Source organism: Mirounga leonina, unplaced genomic scaffold, assembly GCF_011800145.1.
Source record: "Mirounga leonina isolate KUSES-001 unplaced genomic scaffold, KU_Mleo_1.0 Mir_166, whole genome shotgun sequence".
Taxonomy (NCBI): Eukaryota; Metazoa; Chordata; class Mammalia; order Carnivora; family Phocidae; genus Mirounga; species Mirounga leonina.
In genome coordinates this window covers 24126091-24148792 of record NW_023270418.1, presented here as the reverse complement: position 1 = coordinate 24148792, position 22702 = coordinate 24126091, and the positions used below count along the sequence as shown (strand labels likewise).

At 49.5% G+C, this 22702-nt stretch overlaps 1 protein-coding gene across 1 annotated transcript in view; it reads right to left on the bottom strand.

Annotated features, from left to right (window-relative positions):
* CUNH11orf49 (chromosome unknown C11orf49 homolog) overlaps positions 1-22702 on the bottom strand; it is a 182928-nt gene that overhangs the window by 2442 nt on the left and 157784 nt on the right. The window contains exons 4-7 of the mRNA XM_035012734.1: positions 19679-19763; positions 3810-3895; positions 2152-2350; positions 1466-1575 (exon numbers count right to left, since the gene is read on the bottom strand). Coding sequence (XP_034868625.1) covers positions 1466-1575; positions 2152-2350; positions 3810-3895; positions 19679-19763 — 480 coding nt within the window. The remainder of the gene's footprint in view (positions 1-1465; positions 1576-2151; positions 2351-3809; positions 3896-19678; positions 19764-22702) is intronic.

Here is a 22702-nt window from a genome sequence, read left to right as displayed (position 1 = left end):
CCCCTGGCCCCTTTTGCTCTTAGTGGTTTTCAAGCTATGTTCCACAGAGCCCTCTCATTTTGTGTGCAGGAGCGTGTGGGTGTGAGTGCCTTGAGAACTAAGGGAACAGGACAACCCGTCCCCACAACTGGCTGCTCCCCGAGTAGCTCCAGATCTCTATTTCATACACTGGAGATGCGGGTGAGGGCGGATGCTTCTCTCCATCTCCTGCTCGACCCAGCAGTAGTGCTTGTTAAAAGTGGCTGACGGAGTGATTGCCCTTTTTAAAGGCCCTAGAAAAAGTGAGGTCATGACGTTGTCCAGGCTCTGATCCCATGCTAGTTAGCTTTTCCTTTTCCTTCCTGTGGGCTGATTGGTGGAAAGGAAGGGAGGGCGGTGAGTTACCCAGGTGTGAAAGGAAACCTAAGCAAGTCCCCACCCGCTGCCCCCTTACTCCTGACTTCTGACTCCTATTTGCCTTTCTACTCTGGTCCAGCCAGAGACCTTGGCGACCGGCATCACTTAGTTGAAGGGGTCCCTAGACCTGTGCACACCCCAGAGCATCAATTCAGAATAAGGAGGCTGCTAGGCAGCATCGTGCCTCAGTGGGCCTCAGTCAGTCCTGTTGGGGCTTGCGCTCCTGTGTGCATCCCCAGCAGCCTTTATATTTTGAAAGATCTAAAGCAACTTGGCCTACTATGGTTGGCATTTAAAGAATATTAAATTTCCTTCCCTTGACCCCCTTCTCTCAACTGGCAGAAGGAAGGGGAAGGCTATGTGTTCTTTGGGACTCAGGAACCTAGGGCCTCAAGCACACCTGGACACCTCTGAAAGACAGACAAATAACCCCTCCAGCTCTGTGGACGGTGGCCTGGTGGCTCTTCCCTTGGGAGAGCAGCAGGTGGGAGAGGGAGAAGAGCGGGGTGGGTGGAGAAGGCCAACCAGTAGGAAGAAACGACAGACAGGAAAAACTGGGCCAGTGCAGGCCTCTCCCCCCATTTTTTGCTCCTTTTCAGATTAATCAGTTTTCTTTTTCTTTCCCCAGCTGGGAAAAAAGGCCTCCTCAGACACACCTTTGCCCTGCTTACAAATGGGAATCAGGTCTCTTTGATATATAATCTCCAAAGCCACTGAGTAACTAGCCCTGTGTCTGCCCAGCCTGCAGGCCACTCCCCAAAGCAGAGCTGGGGATTCGGTGGGGAGGGGCTGGGCACACCCCTGCCACCGAGAGGCGGCTTCATGTTGGGGCAGGGCCTTGGGTGGGGAAGGCTGTCCCTTCCCACCGGAGTGTGAGAGGCCTAGGAGGGCACCATCTTCCTTGTGCACGTTCTGGCTCCCTAGGCCTCCAAGTCTGACCCCGAGAAGTCAAGGTGCAGATGGGGATGCCCCCTCCCCCAAGGGGCCATGTCTGCCAACAGCAACCAGCTCCTACGTGGCTTCGTGCGGGAGGCGCAGGACAGCCTAGCCATGGCTAGCCCTGGCTTACCTAGGGCTTGGTTGATCCCATGATGCTTTGAAAGAGCCACAAGGAATCCGTAGAAGGTCAGTCTCTGGACGTTGCTTAGTACCTCTTTGACAAGTGCTGGGGGTGGGCAGCTGGAAGGGAGAATACAGAGCCAGCCTCAAAGACCAGCAAGTATGAGAGCCATCTTTTCATCCAGCGCTTCAGGCTGAGGAGGGGGGCCCAAAGCCAGGGCTGAGGGACCCTGCCTGCCTCGGGGGGGCCCTGAGCCCCTCGGGGCGGGTAGCAAGGTCTTGACTGGGGCCGGAAGGGGTTGGTATGTTCCCTAACCGGCGCTCTCCCTCGGGGTGTGGGAGGAAGGGGGGTGAGCAGCCTCTCCTGGGGGGGACCCAAACGGGCTGCTCCGTCTCTAAGGAGACCTTGTGCCACATAGGACAGCTTCACCCTCCCTTTCTGTCGAGGGAATTCCTTGTACAGCAAATGTTTGCCCCTTCTCTCCAAAAAGCCAAGGCCATTCTATCTCCGGGCGAGGAGAAGGGGGCCGAGCTGGTCATCTAAGGCGGGTCTTGCCACGTGGAAGCATCCTCCCGGGGAGCCCCTGGGAAGCGCTTCCGTCAGCAGCCTGGCAACCGTGCAACCATCGAGGGCCCCGGAATCGGAGCATCTGTTCCGGAGCCGGCAGCCAAGTCCCCGGGGCGCCCGCTTCTCACCTGTACTTGGGCCGGTCACACAAGTTCTCCAGGCCCTGGGAGAACAGCGAGGCCTCCACTCCCTCCAGAACGCTAGCCTCGCCCAGGGGAGGCCGCTGGCGGTGCGGCCCGCTCGATGATGACGTCGGCACAATCACCGTATTGGGGTTCTTGCCCGCCAGCAGGTCCTGATAGATGGCGGCCACACTCTCCAGGAACTCTGTGTCGCGTCATGGGGGAGGGGCACAGGTCAGGCAAGGACAGCATGCAGGGTCCCTTCTCTGTGAGCTCAGCGCCCCACCAGCCCAGGAGCCCCCGACCTCGGGAGCGGGGACACCACCGTGTCATTCCGCTGCAGCGTCCCCCCGTCGGGGTGGTTGCTCCTAGCCCGGGCAGATGCCCAATTCCATACCTTCCGAGCACCCTGTACCTTCGTTTTTGGGGTATTTGCTCTGCCTTCTTGCTGGAGCGGGAGATCCTTGAACAAAGGCAGGGATCGTGCCTTGTCCCCCTCCTGCCCCAGCCGCCGCACAGTGCTGGGCACACGTTAAGTGCTGGACGTATTTTCTAGAGTGTGAACGTGTGCCCAGTCGCGCTGGCAAGCCCCATCTCGCCCCACCTCACTTGTAAGGCCACCCGCCTCTTTGCCTCTAGAAAGCGCGGTGGAAGGCCAGCGTGGAAGAGAAAGCCTCAAGTTGCTAACTTATTGCACATTTGAAAGGCGGGAGCCGAAGCTTCTCCCAGACGCGGCTGCCCCTTGTCCAGGGCCCAGGAGCTTCAGAGAAACGGGAAAGAGCCGCCTGCAGCTGCTAAGAGCAGGTGACAAGAGCCCAGGCTCCAGCCCCTGCCAGACCGAGCCTTTGGGCCACCATCAAGAAAACAGAATGTGGCGCCTGAGAGAGGCCAAGGCTGGCTCGGGCCACCAGTTGGCAGGGAGGCCACGTCCAGGCTCCAAGGACAGCCTTCTGTTTACTGGAAGAGCCCATTTTAAACAAGTGTGTTTATGGACATAGTCAGCAATCTCGGACCCCAGCATTCATGCGATGTTGCCGTGTGCACCGCGTGAGCTGGTGTGCATCTATGTTTATTCGTCTACTCCTGTTACACCTGATTCCAGAAGGGATTTAAAGACACAGCTGGTGCGTGTGGGGAGCAGCATGGGCTGGTGTCTGCTTATGAAAGGCTGTGTGCCCGCACACACGAGCCGGGGCCGAGGGACAGCCCCCCGACGGCAGGAACAGTGCCGAGGGGCCCGGAGCCCGGCTTTGGAGCGAGCCTTCGGTTCAGGTCTGGGCTCCGCCACTCACCAGCTGTGACTTGGGCTCCTCCCGTCTCAGCGGGTCTCCGAGAGGACTAACTCCTAGGGCTGTCGTGAGCACTACAGTCAGCGCCCTGCCCAGCACAGGGCGGGCGTGCCGTGCGCCCCAGCAGCGTGCACGGGGCTAGTTACCATTGCTATCACTTAGATGGAGGCGGAGGGAGTCGGCTGTGCACACCGAGCCTTGTGACCACCAGTGGGGACGAGACGTCCTGTCCGTGACCCATGGTGAGGCACGCCACCGAAGGCCGGGGGGGGGGGGAGAAGTGTGTAGCCCGGCAGCAGATGGAAAGGACACTGGGGTGGGACAGGCAGACACGGCCCTGACAGGAGCCCACGCGGGGCCCTGGAAGTCTCTCACCTGAGTAGTAAAACTGGATCTGGAAGGCAAAAAGGAAATCTGAAAAAGACATCAAGCAGTCCATGGCGTCATCCATGAGCACAATCCTGAGGGAGAAAGAGGGCGAAAACGTGAGAGGCTGTGTGTGGGGGGGGTGGGGATGGGGAGCATGTGCGTGAGCTGTTTCTAGGGCTCCGGCCTTTCTTGGGACAGCAAGACATTTGGGAGAGGGATCCTCCCAGTCACCTCACTTCTCCGTCAGTGGGACTCTGCCACCAAACTGCGCCGACCACACGACCAAGGACAGGCTCCCGTTCAGTCTCTGTGGCACCAGCTAGTGGCTGGAGCATGGGGGGCGGGGGGCAGCAAGGAGAGGGTACAATGGTAATGCAGCCAAGATTTCTTCTCATGCTTAAGCAGTAAATCCTTTCACCCTGCGGTGAGGACCATTTAGTTCAGAATAAATACAGCTGAGCAGAAAAGGCAAAAAGAACAGCCAGGAAGCTTAAAGAGGTCTTGGCAAGTGGCACTGAGATTTAATAAGCTACCAAGGGCCCAAACAACTACAGGCACCTCCGTCCCGGGACACAGATGGCAGACAAGGGAAGAGGGTACAGAGCTACTGGGGACTCTGCACTTGAGAGGGTCAGAGACACACCCCATCGTGGGACACCGCCCCTCCTTGCTGTCTCCCTCTCCCTCCGCCCCACCCGCTGGGGGTTCCTCCCCAGGCCCTCCCACCTCCTAGGAAGAAAACCATCTGACGACCCAATGATCAGACCAAGGCCACGCTCATACTCTGCTCAGGGCCTCATGCAAGAGGGCACAGGAAGGGAAGGAAATTAGCACTTGCTGGGCTCTATCCAGGTGCCAGGCCGGGCGCCAAACTTATCTACTGAAGGGGAGCGGGGCCCCCCTGATCTGTTTCTGACTGGCCCTCCTGGCTTTATCTTTCCTGTTTTGCAAAATTATTTTATTTTGCTCTCTCGTGTCCAGAGAGAGCTGGCACTGCACACCTCTGGGCGGCGGCGGCATTAGAGTAGAATGTCAGCGGCCCCCGCAGTTGTGCGAGGCAGCTGACCCTGCTTTCAGAGCTCCCCGAAGAGAGAACGCGCTCCTCCATCTAGTTGTAATGACGATAGAAACGGGTAACGTGTACCGAGTACCTACTTCACGGCAGGCACTGTGCGAGGTGTTTAACTATAGTAAATTTTATTCCACAACATTCCTATGAGGTAGGTCTTGCAATTACTTACCTTTTACATGTGAAGGGACTAAGTCTCAGAGAAGTCGGCTTGCCGAGACCACACAGCTGGGGAGTTTACTCCACAGGCCATGGTACTTGCCATTACGGCACACTGCATCTTTTATTTATTTTTAATTATTAAAAAAAAAGATTTTTATTTATTTGAGAGTGAGAGAAAGAGAGTGCACAAGAGGGGGGGAGGGGTAGAGGGAGAGGGAGAAGCAGACTCCCCAGTGAGCAGGGAGCTGGACACGCGGCTCCATCCCAGGACCCTGGAATCATGACCTGAGCTGAAGGCAGATGCTTAACCGACTGAGCCACCCAGGCGCCCCTCACACTGTCTCTGTCTAAAGATAGAGAAGTGTTAAAATGCCAAAAAAATAAATAAATAAATAATAAATAAAATAAAGATAGAGAATATAAACACTAACATTTTATTTCTTAATCTATATGGCTAATTTATTTTCTTTCTTTTCACCTATATTTTAAGGTCTTTTTTTTTTTTAAGATTTTATTTATTTATTTGAGAGAGAGAATGAGATAGAGAGAGCATGAGAGGGGGGAGGGTCAGAGGGAGAAGCAGGCTCCCCGCTGAGCAGGGAGTCCGATATGGGACTTGATCCAGGGACTCCGGGATCATGACCTGAGCCGAAGGCAGTCGCTTAACCAACTGAGCCACCCAGGTGCCCCTATTTTAAGGTCTTAATATTTCTTTTTTTTTATTTTAAGATTTTATTTATTTATTTGACAGAGAGAGACACAGCGAGAGAGGGAACACAAGCAGGGGGAGTGGGAGAGGGAGAAGCAGGCTCCCCGCAGAGCAGGGAGCCCGATGCGGGACTCGATCCCAGGACCCTGGGATCATGACCTGAGCTGAAGGCAGTCGCTTAACCAACTGAGCCACCCAGGCGCCCTAAGGTCTTAATATTTCTCATGTATCTCTTGGGGAAGAAAAAAATCTGCCCCAACTACCAGAGTTGAACATTGAAATTCCAGCTGGAAAAAAATTCAAGGCCAGAAGGCAGGAGGAAGCAATGCTGCTGATGGCCGCAGGGGGGCGCCCTGGTCCCTCCATCAGTGGCTCCCGGGACCAAATGCAGAGCCATAGACCAGGTAGTTGCCCCCATTTCTCCTAACCCACGAGAACCGGGGCAGACAAAAAGGAAGAGAGAGGGCACAAAGCCCAGATTCTGATATCTGGATGGGGAGGGAGAGGCGACAGAGGGCAGAGAGAAGGCAGGTAGGGCAGACTGCGGTTAGCAAAGACACCCAAACTTCAGAGGAAGAGTGAGCTCTCCCAGAGCACTCGGGGGGTGGGGGGTGGGGGGTGGGTAGAGCCACCTCAAAGCTTTCCCAACCCAGGCGCAAGCAGAGAGGAGAGGGTCCCTGCAGAGAGAAGCCAGTGACCTTTCCTTCCTGCCCTACTCCCAGGACAGCTAAGAACCCGAATGGCCTGAAGTTAATTACTAGGGAGAAGCACTGAGCTGAGAACGTCCCCAAGCAGGAAACCACGAAGGGGAGCCAAAGCCTTTGAAGATGTTACTTGGCTTCTCTTCTTTATCATCAACCTGGACCCAGTGCTCCTGTTTATAGCAATTACCTCCATGTACTATTTCTTTCTTTATTTCTTCATTTATATTGCGATACAGTTCAAATACCGTAAAATTCCCCTTTAAAAGCGTAGTGTTTTTCAGTATATTCACAAAGTTATGCAATCATCACCACTGTCTAATTCCAGAAGTTGTAATTCTTGCTGATCAGCATGCTTCCGAGACAGGCCCTGCCACACCAGGGCTTTGAAGCCAATTGCCATAAGCATCTTCCTCCCTCAGCCACAGAGAGGACTAGAAGCAGCAAACAGGCGCCCTGCAGCCTCTGTTGGGGCCATTCTATACTGTGAACGTTAGCAGCCTCTTTTAAGATGGGCATCTGGGGCAGGGGCAGCCGTCAGAGGGCAGGAGAGCCACCACGTAAGCGTGGCAGGCTCCGTGGCAGCAGGGCGGCTCTTCGGCGGGCTGGAACTGACATTGGTCGGGAGGGATCAGCAGGGTGGTTGGGGGAAGCAGACCGTGGCAGGGGATCTCTTTCTCTTTCTAAGGGACGTGTGGCTGGATCCCAGCAGAATGTGTGCAAAGGACGGAGGGGTTTTCTCAGCTACGGGCAGTGTGACTGGCTGCCAAAACAGCCACCTGGGTCTCAGTTCTCAGGAACAGCAGCACCACCCCCTATTCTGCTTAGCCCGAGACCTTAAGTCTTGTGGGCTTCCTGGAAACGGCCTCCCTTGCCCGCCCCACGGCAATCACCAGGTCCTAGCCATCCCCCGCTAACGTGCCTCTTGAGCCTGCCGACTTCTCTCCACGTCCACGGCCACCTCCGATGCCCACCTCCGCATCTTTCTTGTGCGCCGCTGGATGCCCTCCTGCCTGGCTTTCTGCAACGGCTCTTGCCTCCTTCTAGTTGACTATCCACACTGTGGTCACAAAAACTTTTTTAAATGCGATTTTGACCACTTTACGACTCTGTTTAAAGCCCTTCACGGGCTTCCCATTGACCTTAGACCAGGATCCGCCATTCTTACTCTGACTTATGAGTCCACGTGATCCGCTCCCTGCCTCCCCTCATCCCTCTAGATGCACTGGAGGCCACAGGCAGCCTCCCCCACTGTAATCCAGTCACACTGACCCTTAATAATCTTCCCAATGCTCCCTCCTTCCTCGTGCTCTTCAGACCAGCCAGTCCCCCTCCCTGTAACGCTCCCCACCCTTCATGCCACCCTCCTCACCTACCGAATGCCCGCTCCTTCACATCGTAGCCTAAAGAGCACCGCTGTGGGAAGCCTTCCCCACTCCACACTAGGTAGAAGTAGGCCTCCCTGCTACCAGCTTCCGCAGTTCCCTGTGATCTCATCCTGTTCATGTCTGTCTTTGCCCCAGGACCATAACATCCACCAGGTGGGACCTCTGTCTCTCAGCTTGTGGCTTGACTCCAGGGTCCAGCATGTGCAGGGCCCTTGGTAGGCACTCAGTAAATATTTGTTGAATGAAGGAAAGCATGAATAAATACATAAGAGGGGCCACAGTACTCTTTTCTTTTCCCCTGGCCAGCTGACATCTGGATACTCCATTTAAGAGGAACAAACTAGAGTCATGAAATAGGAGTGGTGAGTTACAAACCACGACATCAGACAAATGACTGCATTTAGATCCTTTAGCTTAGAAGAAAAGACTAAGGAGGAAGTGTGGGCTGAGACCTGACTTTTCTTTTTTTTGGGGAGGGGGGTGCAGAGGGAGAGAGAATCCCAAGCAGGTCTCCATGACCCTGAGATCATGACCTGAGCCGAAATCAAGAGTCAGACGCCCAGGCGCCCCGAGACCTGACTCTTGAAGACCGGCCTCTGAGGAAGATGTAACAGGGATCTGAAGTCTGGCCCTAGAAGACGTTCAGACTGCTCAGCTCTGTGATTACAGCTACTCTGTGAGGGGGTGAGCTGCCTGTGGCTAGAGATATTTAAGCAGAAGGCTCATACTTCCCAAAAGCATGAAAGAGCTTCTTCCAGCTCTGACCGAGTGTGTGGTCCCAAGGGTGGGACAGAACGGGCAGCTTTGCTGTTAATGCTGGTTCTGTAGTTTGCTGTTCAGAGGGCCTTTGGCCGCCGAAACGTCTGAAAGACTTAGAGAAAGAGGCCTTTAGAAATATGGCATGTTGCACTGTCCATCTCCAGACGAATGCTTGGACCCATGAACATTCTGGGTATCTGGCAGTGGAATCTTGGCAGAGCTGTGGGGAAAGGCAGGCAGGAGACGACAGGCCTGTCTTTGCCTTTGGTGACAGGGACAAGCCCAGGTTGTAGGCCCTGTGTCCCACAGGCAGCTCCTTCATCCTGGACTCACACTTGTCACCGCTGCCAAAGGGCTCACGAAGGAATCTCTTGGAAACGAGGTCACCTACATGTGCTGTTTTCCATTTGATGGCCATTGGCTCCGCACCGCTTGCCGTCAGAGGCCTCCTGCTAACAGACCCCTGGAGGAGCCACATGGAGCCAGCAGGGAACCCTTGCCAGCAAGACCTTGCAAGGATCCTTGCAGGCCATGCCGCAGGACTGGAGTGAGGGGCCGTGGGAGAGACGTCAGGCAGTGCAGTTCAGGTGGGCTCTGAGCAGAACCATGTGGAGGGTGGAGTCTGGGGCAGGCAACATTCTGGAATGAAGAAAGGACACTTGGCAGGGTCGGAGCTAACCCCGAGGGGGCTGGCCCCTCTCTCCCTCCCTCGCCCGCTTCCAATAGCTGGGACGGGCTGGCTGGCCAGGGGTTACGTGAGTGCCGAGGACAGCTTTCAGTCCGAACCTACTGACTTGCCAACTTCCTCTTCACGGCCCGGGTCAGTGTCCCCGGACTCAGGGCGCGAGCTGCCCCGTCTGCCTGGCGTTCTGCGTTGCCAGCAGCCTGGGGGTCAGGGGCCAGCTCCACTGCACACTGGCCATGTTATCGTGTCTCTCTGAGCCTCAGTGTCCTCGTGTAAGAGAGGAGGTGATCATAGTTCCCATTTCACAGGATTCTGGTGAAAAGTCCATATGATGATGCACTGTGTTCCATGTATAATGAACACTCAAAATAAGCATGAGTTGCTATCAATAAGTGTATTCTAGTTGGCTTAAGGTGCTGGAAGAGCTCAAAATAGCAAGTAAAAATAGAGCTCGGAGGAAGCGAGCGCTACCAGCACCCAACCACGGGGAGGCTCTCAGCGGAAGCCAGCTATCTAGTTTCGAGCCCACTTTGGGGGGAAGCCAGCCCTCTGCCAGGGCCAGAAAGAAGAGCCACCTTCCATGACAACACCTCTTTTAGGAGGTCAGACGGCCGGTGTCTTTCATGGGTGAGGTGGGTCCCCAAGTGTGCTGGGACTCAGGATGCACCTCGGCGGGCTGTGCTTTTGTATCCACGAGTGAGGATGAAACCACCTGCTGGCCACCTTCTGCAGGTGGGGGAGGGGAAGAAGCTGCTGCTGAGGTTTCCTGGGACGCTTCCTTAGGGTCGCCCCTCTTCTGGACTGTGGGGGGTGCACCCTCATGCTGCACGAGCTGCCGCAAGTCCAGGCCCGCAGAGCCGCTTGGGACGTCCGGGCCACGGCTCTCCCCTGGCTCCAGCATGCACCTCTAGGGTACCCCAAACCCCACCTGCCCTGCGGTGCCTAAGCAGCTTGATCCAGAGAGTGCAGACAATCAACTAACAATGGTTAATATTCATTAGGGCCTTACTGTGTCAGTAAGCGACATACTTAACAGTAAGGAACATACATCTGTCATTTCATTTCCTTCTCATATTAATCCTATGAGGTCAGCTCAAGGAATATCTTCACTGAGAACACACAGGTTCAGAAAGATTCAGAAACTTGGCCAAGGGCAGGGGCTGTAATTCAGACACAGGTCTCTCTGACTCTAATCACAGCTGTACCCGGACAGAACACGGAGGCTCCATCCTCTCTAGTGGCAATACCACCTTACTGGGGACGCTGTCCCTTCTTCCACTCTCGGAGTTTGTTCGCAGTGTAGAGCACCCGCCCCAGGAGGGCTGGGAAGCTGAGGCCCCCATACTGCTTCTCTCCGCACAGATCTTGAAGGCCCTAGCATAGCCATTTCAACCTCATTCTCCCCGCCCCTCCCGAGAAGCCTGGCAGCGGGGGGCCAACTGTTTCTCGCTCTTAGGATAAATACCAAATCCAGTGCATGGCCTTGTGGGACTCTCATTTCCCCTTCTGGTCCCCAAACTCCTCAAACTCCAAGAACCACTGGCTTCTTGAAGCTCCTCTAGGTCATCACTAGTGAGAGCCTGGCGTCTCTTCCAGGCTGCTGATTTCCCTTCGACTGCTCTTCGTGTCCATCACTCTCTACCTCCATCCTGCCCGTCCCTCTTGTTGTAAATGACATATTTAAAATGTCAGAAAATGACACAGAATAACATAACAAACACCTGTGGACCCCTAGCCAATTCATCAAACCTTACCATTTTGCCATCCTTGCTTCAGTTTGGAAAAGCTTTGGAAAAGATTACACACGCCATTGAGACCATCTGTGCACCCCTCCCTCACCCCACCCCTCCACCCTTCTTCCTCCAGGAGCGCTATGGGAACTTGGGGGTTGAGTATCCGTCTGTGTGTTTTTTATACCATAATAACTCACAGAAATGCCTATATTCTTAAAACATTATCTGCTTTGTTTTGTTTGTTTTCAAACTCTATCATTCTGGAACTTGATAGTCTGAGAGATATCAGTGTTGCTGCATATATTTCTACCTGTACCCATTTTCGTGCTGTACACCGTCGAGCAGTATGAAGATACCACACTTTGCCCTTTCTTCTGCGGAGGGGTGTGCAGAGCACTCCAATGGTAGCTATTACAAACAATGCTGCGTATTTCCTTATAACCAGGTATACCTGTAAACTGGGCAGGGAGCCCGACATGGGCTCGATCCCAGGACCCCGGGATCATGACCTGAGCCGAAGGCAGACGCTTAATGCCTGAGCCAGCCACGCACCCCTACTTGTGAACTTTTTTAGATCTTCCTAAATTGCCTCAACGTGATGGTACCAATTTATACTTCCACCAGCACTTTATGAGAGTTTCACATCCTCACTGATGCTTGTGTTATCAGACTTCAAAATTTTTGTCATTTGATGTAAAGTGGCATCTCGATTTAATTGGCATTTCCCTGATTCCTAGTGAGTTTGGGCACGAAAACATGCCCACGTGCTTATTAGCTGTTAGGGTTTTCTGTGTATTGCCTGCTCATATCCTTGGACTATTTTTGTACTAAGGTTCTTCATCTTTTCCTTATTGATTTGTAGTTCTTCATCAAAACTTCTTTAGACTAAAAATTCTGCAGACCAATCTATTGTTAGTTACACACATAAATATCCTCTTCTAGTCTCTGGCTTGTCTTTCAACTTTGTTTATGCTATCTTTGGTTGAGCAGAAAATTTTAAATCTTTTTCTTAAAAAAAGATTTATTCATTTATTTCAGAGAGAGAGAGAGAAAAGAGAGAGTGGGGGGAGGGCAGAGGGAAGAATATCCAAGCCGACTCCCCGCTGAGCACAGAGCCCCACGTGGGGCTCAGTCTCAGGAGCCATGAGGTCATGACCCAAGCCAAAACCAAGAGTCAGATGCTTAACTGACTGAGCCACCCAGGTACCTCTTGGCTTTTTGTATCTTAAGATACCTGTTAGCCATAAATATATTTTCCTCTCTTCTAAGAATATTATAGTTTTGCCCTCCACATGTAGGTCTGTCATCTATGTGAAACTGACTTCTGAATATGATATGAAGTAGGAACCTAACTTTATTTTTTCCTATGTGAGTAACAAATTGCCCCATCAATGCTTATTGAATCATCCTTTTCCCTACTGCTCTGCGATGTTATCTTTTTATATATCACGTTTTTATAAATGCGTGGGTCTGCTTTGGCCTGTCTGCTGTGATGCATTTGTCTGTCCTTACTCTAGGACCATACTATCTTTTTTTTTTATTTTAATTTTTTTTAATTTTAAATTATTATTTTTTTTTAAGATTTTATTTATTTGACAGAGGGAGACACAGCGAGAGAGGGAACACAAGCAGAGGGACTGGTAGAGGGAGAAGCAGGCTTCCCGCAGAGCAGGGAGCCCGATGTGGGGCTCGATCCCAGGACCCTGGGATCATGACCTGAGCCGAAGGCAGATGCTTAACGACTGAGCCACCCGGGCGCCCCTAGGACCATACTATCTTAGTTATGGTGACCTCGTAACTAAGTCTTCTTAGCTGTTAGGGCATGGTCATCTCTTACTAATCCTTTAGGCCCCAAACTCAACGTCTCTTACTCATGGAAAAGCCTTTCATGATTCCCCAGGTTAGGTCTAGTCTCCTGTTTGTGTGTTCCTATAGCACTTGGCACTTCATTTATTTAATGTCTGCAGCTCTATCAGTTTGTAAGCTCCTTGAGTGGTAGAATGACATCTAATTGGCTTCCCGTTAGCCTCTTCACAAGGATAAGGACCAGCACATAAGAGGCACTTGATATCTATTTGGTGAATGAAAGAATGGAGAAGGAAAGGATGGTCTGTTTTGGCAAAAGCTCTTTGGGGCAAGCCGGGGAAGATATCTAGGCGGAAAGATATTGCCAGGGAGAGGCATAAAGTAAGACAGACATTAAGAAAGCATAAAGCTGTCTCCTCAGTGCAAGGCATGAAGTTTGGCAGATAGTAGATGCTCAGGAAACATTTGAAAAATGAATACAGGAACCACTCCCCATTCACTCGTTACAATTTCTTAAAATAGGTGATATTTTTTGAGGGCCGCGTGACAGGCATTTTACATGCATTATTTCATTAAATCCTAAAAACAATTTTATGGGGCAGGTGTTATTATTATTTCCATTTTACAGATGAAGAAATTGAGGCTTAGAGAAATTGGTCAGTATCGCAAGCCAGTAAGTGAAAGAATTGGGATTTGAGTCCCAGGCTGTCTGGCTCCAGCACTTAAGTCCTTCACCATTAGGTATCTGGCCTTTGTGACACAGGGGCCAGCTGAAAAGTGACCCTCTTAAATGGGGGTGAGTTGCTATGTCTAAAACCAGATTCCTAAGGAGCTTGTGTGTTTTCGGGTCACTATGTGTATTTAGCACATAACCATGATAAAAGAGCTTTCCCTATTAAACATGTATTACTCATTAGGGAATTGGGCTTCGGTGAGGGAGAAGTGAGTTAAATCGTGTTTTAGATGACAAGAGAGAGAAGGAAATGTAATTCCTTTTGATGCAATGAATTCTAAAAACGCCAGGTTGAGACTGGCCCGCAATACCCTGAATCAGTACTTCTCCCAGTGTCGTCCCAGACTGTCAGCGTCACCTGGGAAGCTTTTGGAATATGAATTTTAGAGACCCACCTAGGATTCACCAAACTTTGGGGATGGAATGCGCCATCTGGGCTTTAATAAGCCTTGCAGGTGACCCCATGTCACTTGCACCTTGAATGGGTTACAGGTGTGATGATCCTCTTGGCCCAGGAGGGAAGGGGCCAGAGCCTGCAGGCTAATCACGGGCAGTTCTATCTCTACTGACTTCTTGTTATATGTATATTTTTTTCTTAGTGTTCTGAAGTGAAAAAAGGCCAGAAATAACTGCCTTAGGGAGCTGAGGAAATTCTCGTTTATTTTTTTAAAAATCTGGTAAAAATAATGCCAACATTATTTTAACAGCAAGAAACTATTATATATTGAAGGTGTACAATGTGCCAAACTATATATATACAATGTATGTATACAACAAAATTATATATATTATGTTATATATGTATACTATATAATATGTAATATATATGTATATCATATATTATATGTATATTATGTTATATATAATATATATATAATTTTGTTGTTGTTGTTAAAACTTACACCATCCTATGAGTTATTGTCTATTATTCCCCATTTTACAGATATGGAAACAAGGCTTAGAGAAGTTATGAGAAATCCTCAAGGTCATCCAGTTAATAGCACACCAGTGGCATGGACCGTCTGGTCTTTCCAAGGCCATGATGCTTGTGCTCTTACAGGTCAGGGTTAGTACTACCACTTCTAACATTGAAAGTTTACTCTGTACCAGGCATTACTTTAAGCACATGACATACTTCTTCAATTATGACAACTATTATTATTTCCATTTGACAAATGAGGAGACTGAGGCTCAAAAACATTAAATAACTTTCCCAAGGGCACAAGCTGGTAAACTGTGAAACGGGGATTTGAGCTCAAGAAGTCTGGCTCCAACTGCATGCTCCTCACCTTCAGGGAAAGCCTCACAGTCCATGGGGGATGGAGACAGAGATTTAAGGATAAAACTACCTAATGCGGGGCGCCTGGGTGGCTCAGTCGTTAAGCGTCTGCCTTCGGCTCAGGTCGTGATCCCAGGGTCCTAGGATCGAGCCCCGCATCGGGCTCCCTGCTCAGCAGGAAGCCTGCTTCTCCCTCTCCCACTCCCCCTGCTTGTGTTCCTTCTCTTGCTGTGTGTGTCTCTCTCTCTGTCAAAACAAAACAAAACAAAACAAAAACAAACCTACTTAATGCCCTCCACTGCTGCGGGAATGCATGAGGTGGGGGGCATCTGTGGGTAGGCCTGTCCTGCAGCCCATTTGCTGTCTTTCCTTTCCTGTGCTTCCCGCTCACACCTGCTGCCCCAGGGCCCGAGCACAGTGCTCGTGGCCCCTAAGCCAGGCACACGTGAGACGCCAGGTCCCCAAACAGGCTCTGGAGCACAGCTGCCTGTGGATGACATTCTTCTCTGCACACATCATCACAGACTGGAGCCTCCTTCTGCCGCCTGTCCCCAGACCTCGGGGACCCGAATAAAGTCAGCCCAGCCATGAGACGGAGGAATGCAAGGCCCCTTCTGGCAACAGTAGTTGCCTTGGAGGCCTGACCACCCCCCACTGTGATTTTGATCAGAAGCCTGGTCTTGTGTGTGAGGAAGTTGGGATCTTGACCTTCAGGACAAAATATGAATAGCTTAAACTATTAGAGAACACTTTCTGGGATATATACAATTTTTTTCTATACACACACCAGTTGGAGCAGAGTGGGAAAAGAATGGCCCTGGGGAGGCGGGGTTGACCCAAAAGCCTGATACACAGGGAGCCAACAAACTTCCCCCAGTCCTGAATTCACCTCTAATTTCATAGCCAGTACCCCGAGGATTGCGCTGGGCCCTTCTTTTTTTTAAAGATTTGTTCTTTACTCGTTTGAGAAAGGGAAAGAGAGCACAAGGAGGGTGAGAGGCAGAGGGAGAGGGAGAAGCAGACTCCCTGCCGAGCTGGGAGCCCGATGTGGGGCTCGATCCCAGGACCCTGAGATCATGACCCGAGCCGAAGGCGGATGCCCAACCACCTGAGCCACCCAGGCGCCCCGAGCACTGGGCCCTTCTGTTGTTTATCCTCGCATCCTCAGAGTCCCCTCGCACTGCTACTGACGAGGACTGGCTACAGGGCTTCCTCCTCCTCCTGGAAAGGGCTAAATTTTCTGTCACACAGTAGGCGTTTTGGTGAGGAGGGGATAAGCTTCACTTCTGGCCACAGCTAGGGGAACGCCACTCCAGAAGTCGGCTGGTATCAATAATTGTAAGAATTCGTGAATTGGAGGGGCGCCTGGGTGGCTCAGTCGTTAAGCGTCTGGCTTCGGCTCAGGTCATGATCGGGCTCCCTGCTCTGCAGGAAGCCTGCTTCTCCCTCTCCCACTCCCTCTGCTTGTGTTCCCTCTCTCGCTGTGTCTCTCTCTGCCACATAAATAAATAAAATCTTAAAAAAAAAAAAAAGAATCCATGAATTGGAGATGACTGTGTGACTTCTGTTCTAATTTTGCGTACTTACACGTATCAGATTGTTGGGAGGGTATGGGAGATGGGCGGGACAAGTGCAAAGCTGTGGCTGCTGGGGGTTGAAAATTGTCCAGAAGGTCACCCTCATTAACTTGCCATCCACCTTTCAGAAAAGGAGGTCAGAAACCAAGGGGAGATGTCACAGAGTGGTGGCAGGCAGCAATGGAGCCCAATGTTAAGCTCCTCGAGGGGCCCGAACTTTATCTGCCAGGAGCATAAGAGCTCCTGGCACGAAATCAGCACTCCAGAAACATCTGATGAAACCTACTGACACCTGCTATGACAGAAATGAGCCCTGAAAACATGACGCTAAGTGAAAGAAACTGGTCACAAAGGACCACATCTTACATGACTGGATTTATTTGAAAGATCGAGAACAGGCAAATTTATAGAGACGGAAAGCAGATTAGTGCTTGCCCAGGGCTGGGGACGAGGGAGGAATTGGGGAGTAATGGCTAAGGAGTGCAGGATCTCTTCTGGGGGTAATTAAAATGTTCCAAAATTAACTGTGGTGATGGGTATGAATATCCTCTGTGAATATACCAAAAGCCATTGAATTTTATAATCTAAATGGGTGAATGAGATGGTATGTGAATTGTATCCCCAAAAAGCTGTGAAAAATTTGTGATGAATATATAAGTGAATGAACAAATGAATATAGGATACAGTTGCTGATTTTTGTTCTTAGAGTTACTTAGAACCATGGACTATTAGAACCATGTAAAATGCCTGACAAGGGATGTCATTCATATGTTCATGCAGTCAGGAGACAGAGTGTGTAGCATGCATCTAGGAACTGTGCTGAGCGACAGGCATCCAGCAGCAAACAAGTCTGGTATAGATCCTGCCTGCCCTCATGTAGTGCACACACACACACTAACTGTTCTCTAGGAATTCTTCAGTTAAAGATCACAGTTGATTTTTATCATCCGGCTATGTAGAAATCATAGTACGATCTTTAAGAGTACCGAGTTTTCCCCCTAAAATTTTGGGGCTGAATCTTCCTTAAAGTGATCTGACCCCAAGGGGAGCTGTCATTAGAAATCTCAAGATAGGGGCGCCTGGGTGGCTCAGTTGGTTAAGCGACTGCCTTCGGCTCAGGTCATGATCCTGGAGTCCCGGGATTGAGTCCCGCATCAGGCTCCCTGCTCAGCAGGGGGTCTGCTTCTCCCTCTGCCCTCTTCCCTCTCGTGCTCTCTGTCTCTCATTCTCTCTCTCTCAAATAAATAAATAAAATCTTTAAAAAAAAAAAAAAGAAAGAAATCTCAAGATAACTCTACTTGGCTGCTTTTACTTATTTATTTATTTATTTGTAAAAGATTTTATTTATTTATTTGACGGAGACAGAGAGAGAGAACGCAAGCACATAAGCAGAGGGCGCTGTAGGCAGAGGGAGGGAGGGAGAAGCAGGCCCCCTGCTGAACAGGGAGCCCAATGTGGGACTCGATCCCAGGACCCTGAGATCATGACCTGAGCTGAAGGCAGACACTTAGCCAACTGAGCCACCCAGGCGCCCTTACTTGGCTGCTTTTAAATTGCAAGAGATAATCTCCCACATTTTATTTTCAACTATGGGGGAAAAAAATCTAAATCTCCTTTGGATAATAGGCAAGTTAAAATGATAAAAGTTGAACTGCAGCTTTTACCAATGGCCGATTGCCCCTGGAAGAGTTAAGTATCCACTGAACAATGGGGGGGAAAAAGATTTTGGGGTATGTGATCACTAAACAAGTTTTGCACATGGCAAAGTTTTGACCAGCAAAATCAGTGCATGAGCCGTGACCGGCAAACAGCCTGCCCCAGTGTGAGGCTGGAGCCCATCGTTGGCAGCAGAGGACTTCCCATCTCTTTAGTTGGCAGAGGAGCTGGTTGGCTCATTTCAGAAGGACTGAGAGGGTTCTGGGGATAGTATAGCCAATGCAGCTGTGGTTTCAGTGGGTTGAACCACCACGAAGAAATGATTTCACAATACGAGCAGGTAGGAGCGTGAGGAGGTTAAGAGCAAAGTCTCTGGATTCAGGCAGTCTTGGGTTCAAGTCATGCCTCTGCTACTTCCAAGCTATCAGTAAATTCAGGCCATATACTTGACCTCTTTGAGCCTCCGCTTCCTGTTCGTTTTTTTGTTTTGTTTTGTTTTTGTTTTGTTTTTGAGTTATATCAGTTTCCTCTTCAGGAAATAGGAAGGTAACAGTTTTTATAAGGATTAAGGGAGATAATTAAAGTAAATGAATTTAAATGAAACAATGACGGTAAATGCATACATTATGATTTAGGTAAGATGGGCATTTAAAAAAATATTATTAAGACTTTACTTTTTTAGAGCAGTTTTAGGTTCACAGCAACATGGAGGGGAAGGTGCAGAGATCTCCCATATGCTCCCTGCTCCCATCACGCACAGCCTTCTCCATTGTTAATATCCCGCACTGCGCCGGAGTGGAATGTTTCTTACAACTGATGAACCTACGCTGATATATCATCATCACCCAAAGTCCGTACTTTACATTACCCTTCACTCCTGCTGTTGTATGTTCTCTAGCTTTGGACAAATGTATAAGGACAGGTATCCATCACATATAGTACAACAGTTTTCCTAAAAATCCTCTTTTCTGACAATTTCAGACAACACAATTTTTGAAATCCTTCCATTTGCAACCTTAGCTCAAATTCCGTGTTAAGGAAGTTAACGGAGGCATAGTCCAAAGACCTCATTTGGTTAAAAAATGTGAATGACTGTGAAACCAAATGCAGAAATTAGGGGGTTCTAAACTATTTCTGCCAAGTCTTCCTGGTTCTGGACTAATCTTGAGAATCTTTTAGCAGAAATAATACAATTTATCCTTCCCTCAGATAGGCTTTATCACCTTCATGCCTTTCCAGTCTCCAACCTCAATCCGCTCCTTCACTGGTCTCTGCCAACTCTTGTCTCTTCTCTTCTCAGGATATTCTCTAGAGGTTTCTGTGTGTGTATGTGTGTGTGTTTGCCTCTTCATCTCACCACCCCTCAACTCTATCTGCAGACCCGAAGTCTCCCCACAGAAACCACAAAGGATCATTTGGCTTCCCTTTGGAAATGGCAGAAAGTGAGTATTATGTTTTGGGGCAAATTCCAAATAGACCCCCCCCTCCAAATGCCAGTTTCTCCCTAATGGTTTTTTATTCTTCCTAATGGTTTGTTTGTTTGTATACATTTCTGGTTTCTCTAAGAAGCCCTGGCACACAGAGGGCTGAACTGGCTTCTAGAGCCCCGGGGACATACCTGGCTGCTTTCTGAGTGAGCTCCAGCGGGAAATCCGGACATAGCAATTGCAGCAAGCAGTGATACTCTCTCATGGTCAGCAAATCTGAAGTTGAAACGGAGAGGAACACATTAGGTCCCTGTGTGGGAAGGTATTGCTCTCTCTTTGGCCCTTCCCAGGGTTTCGGACTTCGTCTCAGCAGAGCAGCTCTTACAAAGAGCTGAGTCAGTGTTATGGGTGCGCAGGCCACTAACCTCTGGGGGTGACATTTTAAGATCACTGTTTCTACAAAGTTTTTCCTGGGTGAAAGATACCCAGCTACAACATTTTGGCTAAAGGAGCTTTACTGGTTTGAAAAATGGTTGGTGAGAAGAGAACAAGAGGGGCACCTTGATCAGCCTTCTTAGTTTGGTTTTCCTTGGGTATGAAAATCCACAAGAACGAGTCATTTCAAAGCTGGTTAAATCTGCTGAAGTTCTCTGGCATGGTAACATTTGCCACAATATGCCCAAAGACCATCCACAGAATATCTGGAAGCACTACTAAGGCAAACTCAGTCTTGCAGTATATGGAGAAGAATACATCATAGCAACCCACAGGCCTTACTACTCTGTCATCCAGGATTGCACACAACTCTGGTCATCCTGTTATAGGAAGCCAAGACAAATGTTCCAGATACACAATCAAGGCAACCAAATGAATCCTGATATACCAAAGCAGTGGTCTGGGAGAGATGAGCCCGGATGAGGCTCTCTTAGCCCATCAGAAAACCAGAGAGGCAAATCTCGGGATCCCAAGGCAGAGGAAATACACTGATGTGTAAAGGTTGTTTTGCTACTGCGCGGACCAAAGCCAAAAGGTTTTAGACCAGCCAGGTGGCAGCAGTCCACAGGTATTCTGTACACCAAAGCATTTTACATATGGAGAGACAAGTTAATGGTAGAGCAAGAGCAGGTAACCTGCCAGCCAGCCTAACTGGGAGAACGAGCGAGAGAAGGGAATCCAGAGGGCATGGCCACATTTGCGGAATGAAGATGATGATCATAGGCACTTGGTTTCTTTGGACCTAAGTTAGCCCAAGCCACAGGAATCCAGATCTCCTGCCCTGCTAGTTTGGTTGATGCTTTTCCAAGATAAAAACCCCAAATCTCCAGGGAGAGGCCTAGACTCCTACTACTTTTTCATCAAAGCTCAATTCAAGGTGGGGGCAGAGAGTTAGACTAACCACACTGCCAAAGTCAGGGACACCAAAGCAACAGACTCAGCGTCAATGTAGGTCAAAGGATCAAGATGGCTTTTGTGGCCTTCGTCTTGGCCACAATGGGGTGTGCACTTTCCTCTCCTCACTCGCCTGACCTCGGGCACAGCCTGGTCAGAGGTTTTGTTCTTCAAGGGATGGAGGAAGAGCCCCTCATGGTCTCAGAGATTTGAGGTAAGGGGCAGGAAAGGTGAAGGGAAGGGAGAAAAGCTATTGAGTCTAATGGGTTCCCACATTATTCTCACTCCAGAACTCCCTGTATAAAGAGGAGAGATTTCTGGCAGGAAGTAAATCCAGGCATACCTTGGAGACACTGTGGGTTTGGTTCAGATCCCTGCAATAAAGCAAATAGCTCAATAAAGTGAATCAAATGAATTTTTTGGTTTTCTAGTGCATATAGAAGTTATGGTTACACTAAACTGTAGTCTATTCAATGTGCAATAGCATTATGTGTAAAAAAAAGTACACATCTTAACTTAAAAATACTTTATTGCTAAAAAATGCTAACCATCACCTGAGCTTCCAGCAAGTTGTAATCACTGATCACAGATAACCATAATGATAATGAAAAGGTTTGAAATGTTTTGAGAATTACCAAAACATGGCACAGAGACACGAAGTGAGCAAATGCTGTTGGGAAAATGGCGCCGATCAACTTGCTCAATGCAGGGTTGCCACAAACCTCCAGTGTGTAAAAAATGCAATGTCAGTGAAGCACAAATATGCCTGCAAAGGAAAGTTCTATCTTTGAATCGTCATTGCTTTCCTAGGCCAAGCTTTGGTGGATATATCTGATACCATTCCTGGAGGTCCAAGTGTTTCACAGAAATCCATATTTGTCCCCCCAAATTACCTACAAGATATCCTTGGGAGGGTAAACCAGGTAGAGAAAAATGAGAAGCCCAGAGAACTGTGTAACTCTCATATTTAATCAAGAAAAACAAGGTTGGGCATCAATCTCAGCCTCCTGGTTTCCAGACCCTCAGCTCTCTTTAGATTCTTTTTTTTTAAAAAGATTTTATTTATTTATTTGACAGAGAGAGACACAGCTAGAGAGGGAACACAAGCAGGGGGAGTGGGAAAGGGAGAAGCAGAGCAGGGAGCCCGATGCTGGGCTTGATCCCAGGATCCTGGGATCATGACCTGAGCCGAAGGCAGACGCTTAATGACGGAGCCACCCGGGCGCCCCTCTCTTTAGGTTCTTGATGATATTATAACTCATGTACTTCAAATATTTGTTTCCAAGGACAGAAGAATGATTTATAAAAATCATTCTGTATTTCTCTAATGCAACAATAGCTCTTGGAAATACTAAATACATCAGAATAACAGAACACATCCTGTTCACCACTTCTAGAACTTGACTTTCCTAAATGTAAAATGAGGAAGATAGATAAAGAGACGAATGAAAGTCCAGGCAAATAGAGAACTTTTGCCACCTTAATTGTGGAAGACAGTTTTTTGGGTTTTTTTTTAAGATTTTATTTGAGAGAGAAAGAGCATGAGTGGGAGGCAAAGGCAGAGGGAGAGGGAGAAGCAGACTCCCTGCTGAGCAGAGAGCCCCATGTGGGGCTCAATCCCAGGACCCTGAGCTCATGACCTGAGCCAAAGGTAGATGCTTAACCGACTGAGCCACCCAGGTGCCCCAAAGACAGCAGTTCTACTTCTATTAATGTAATGGCTAGATAATATCAAGGCCACATGATTTTGAGCGAGAGGCCTCTGCTACTTGGAGACACTCCTCAGTTGTGTAGTGGGTATTTGGGGGAATGGTGAGTGATAAGAC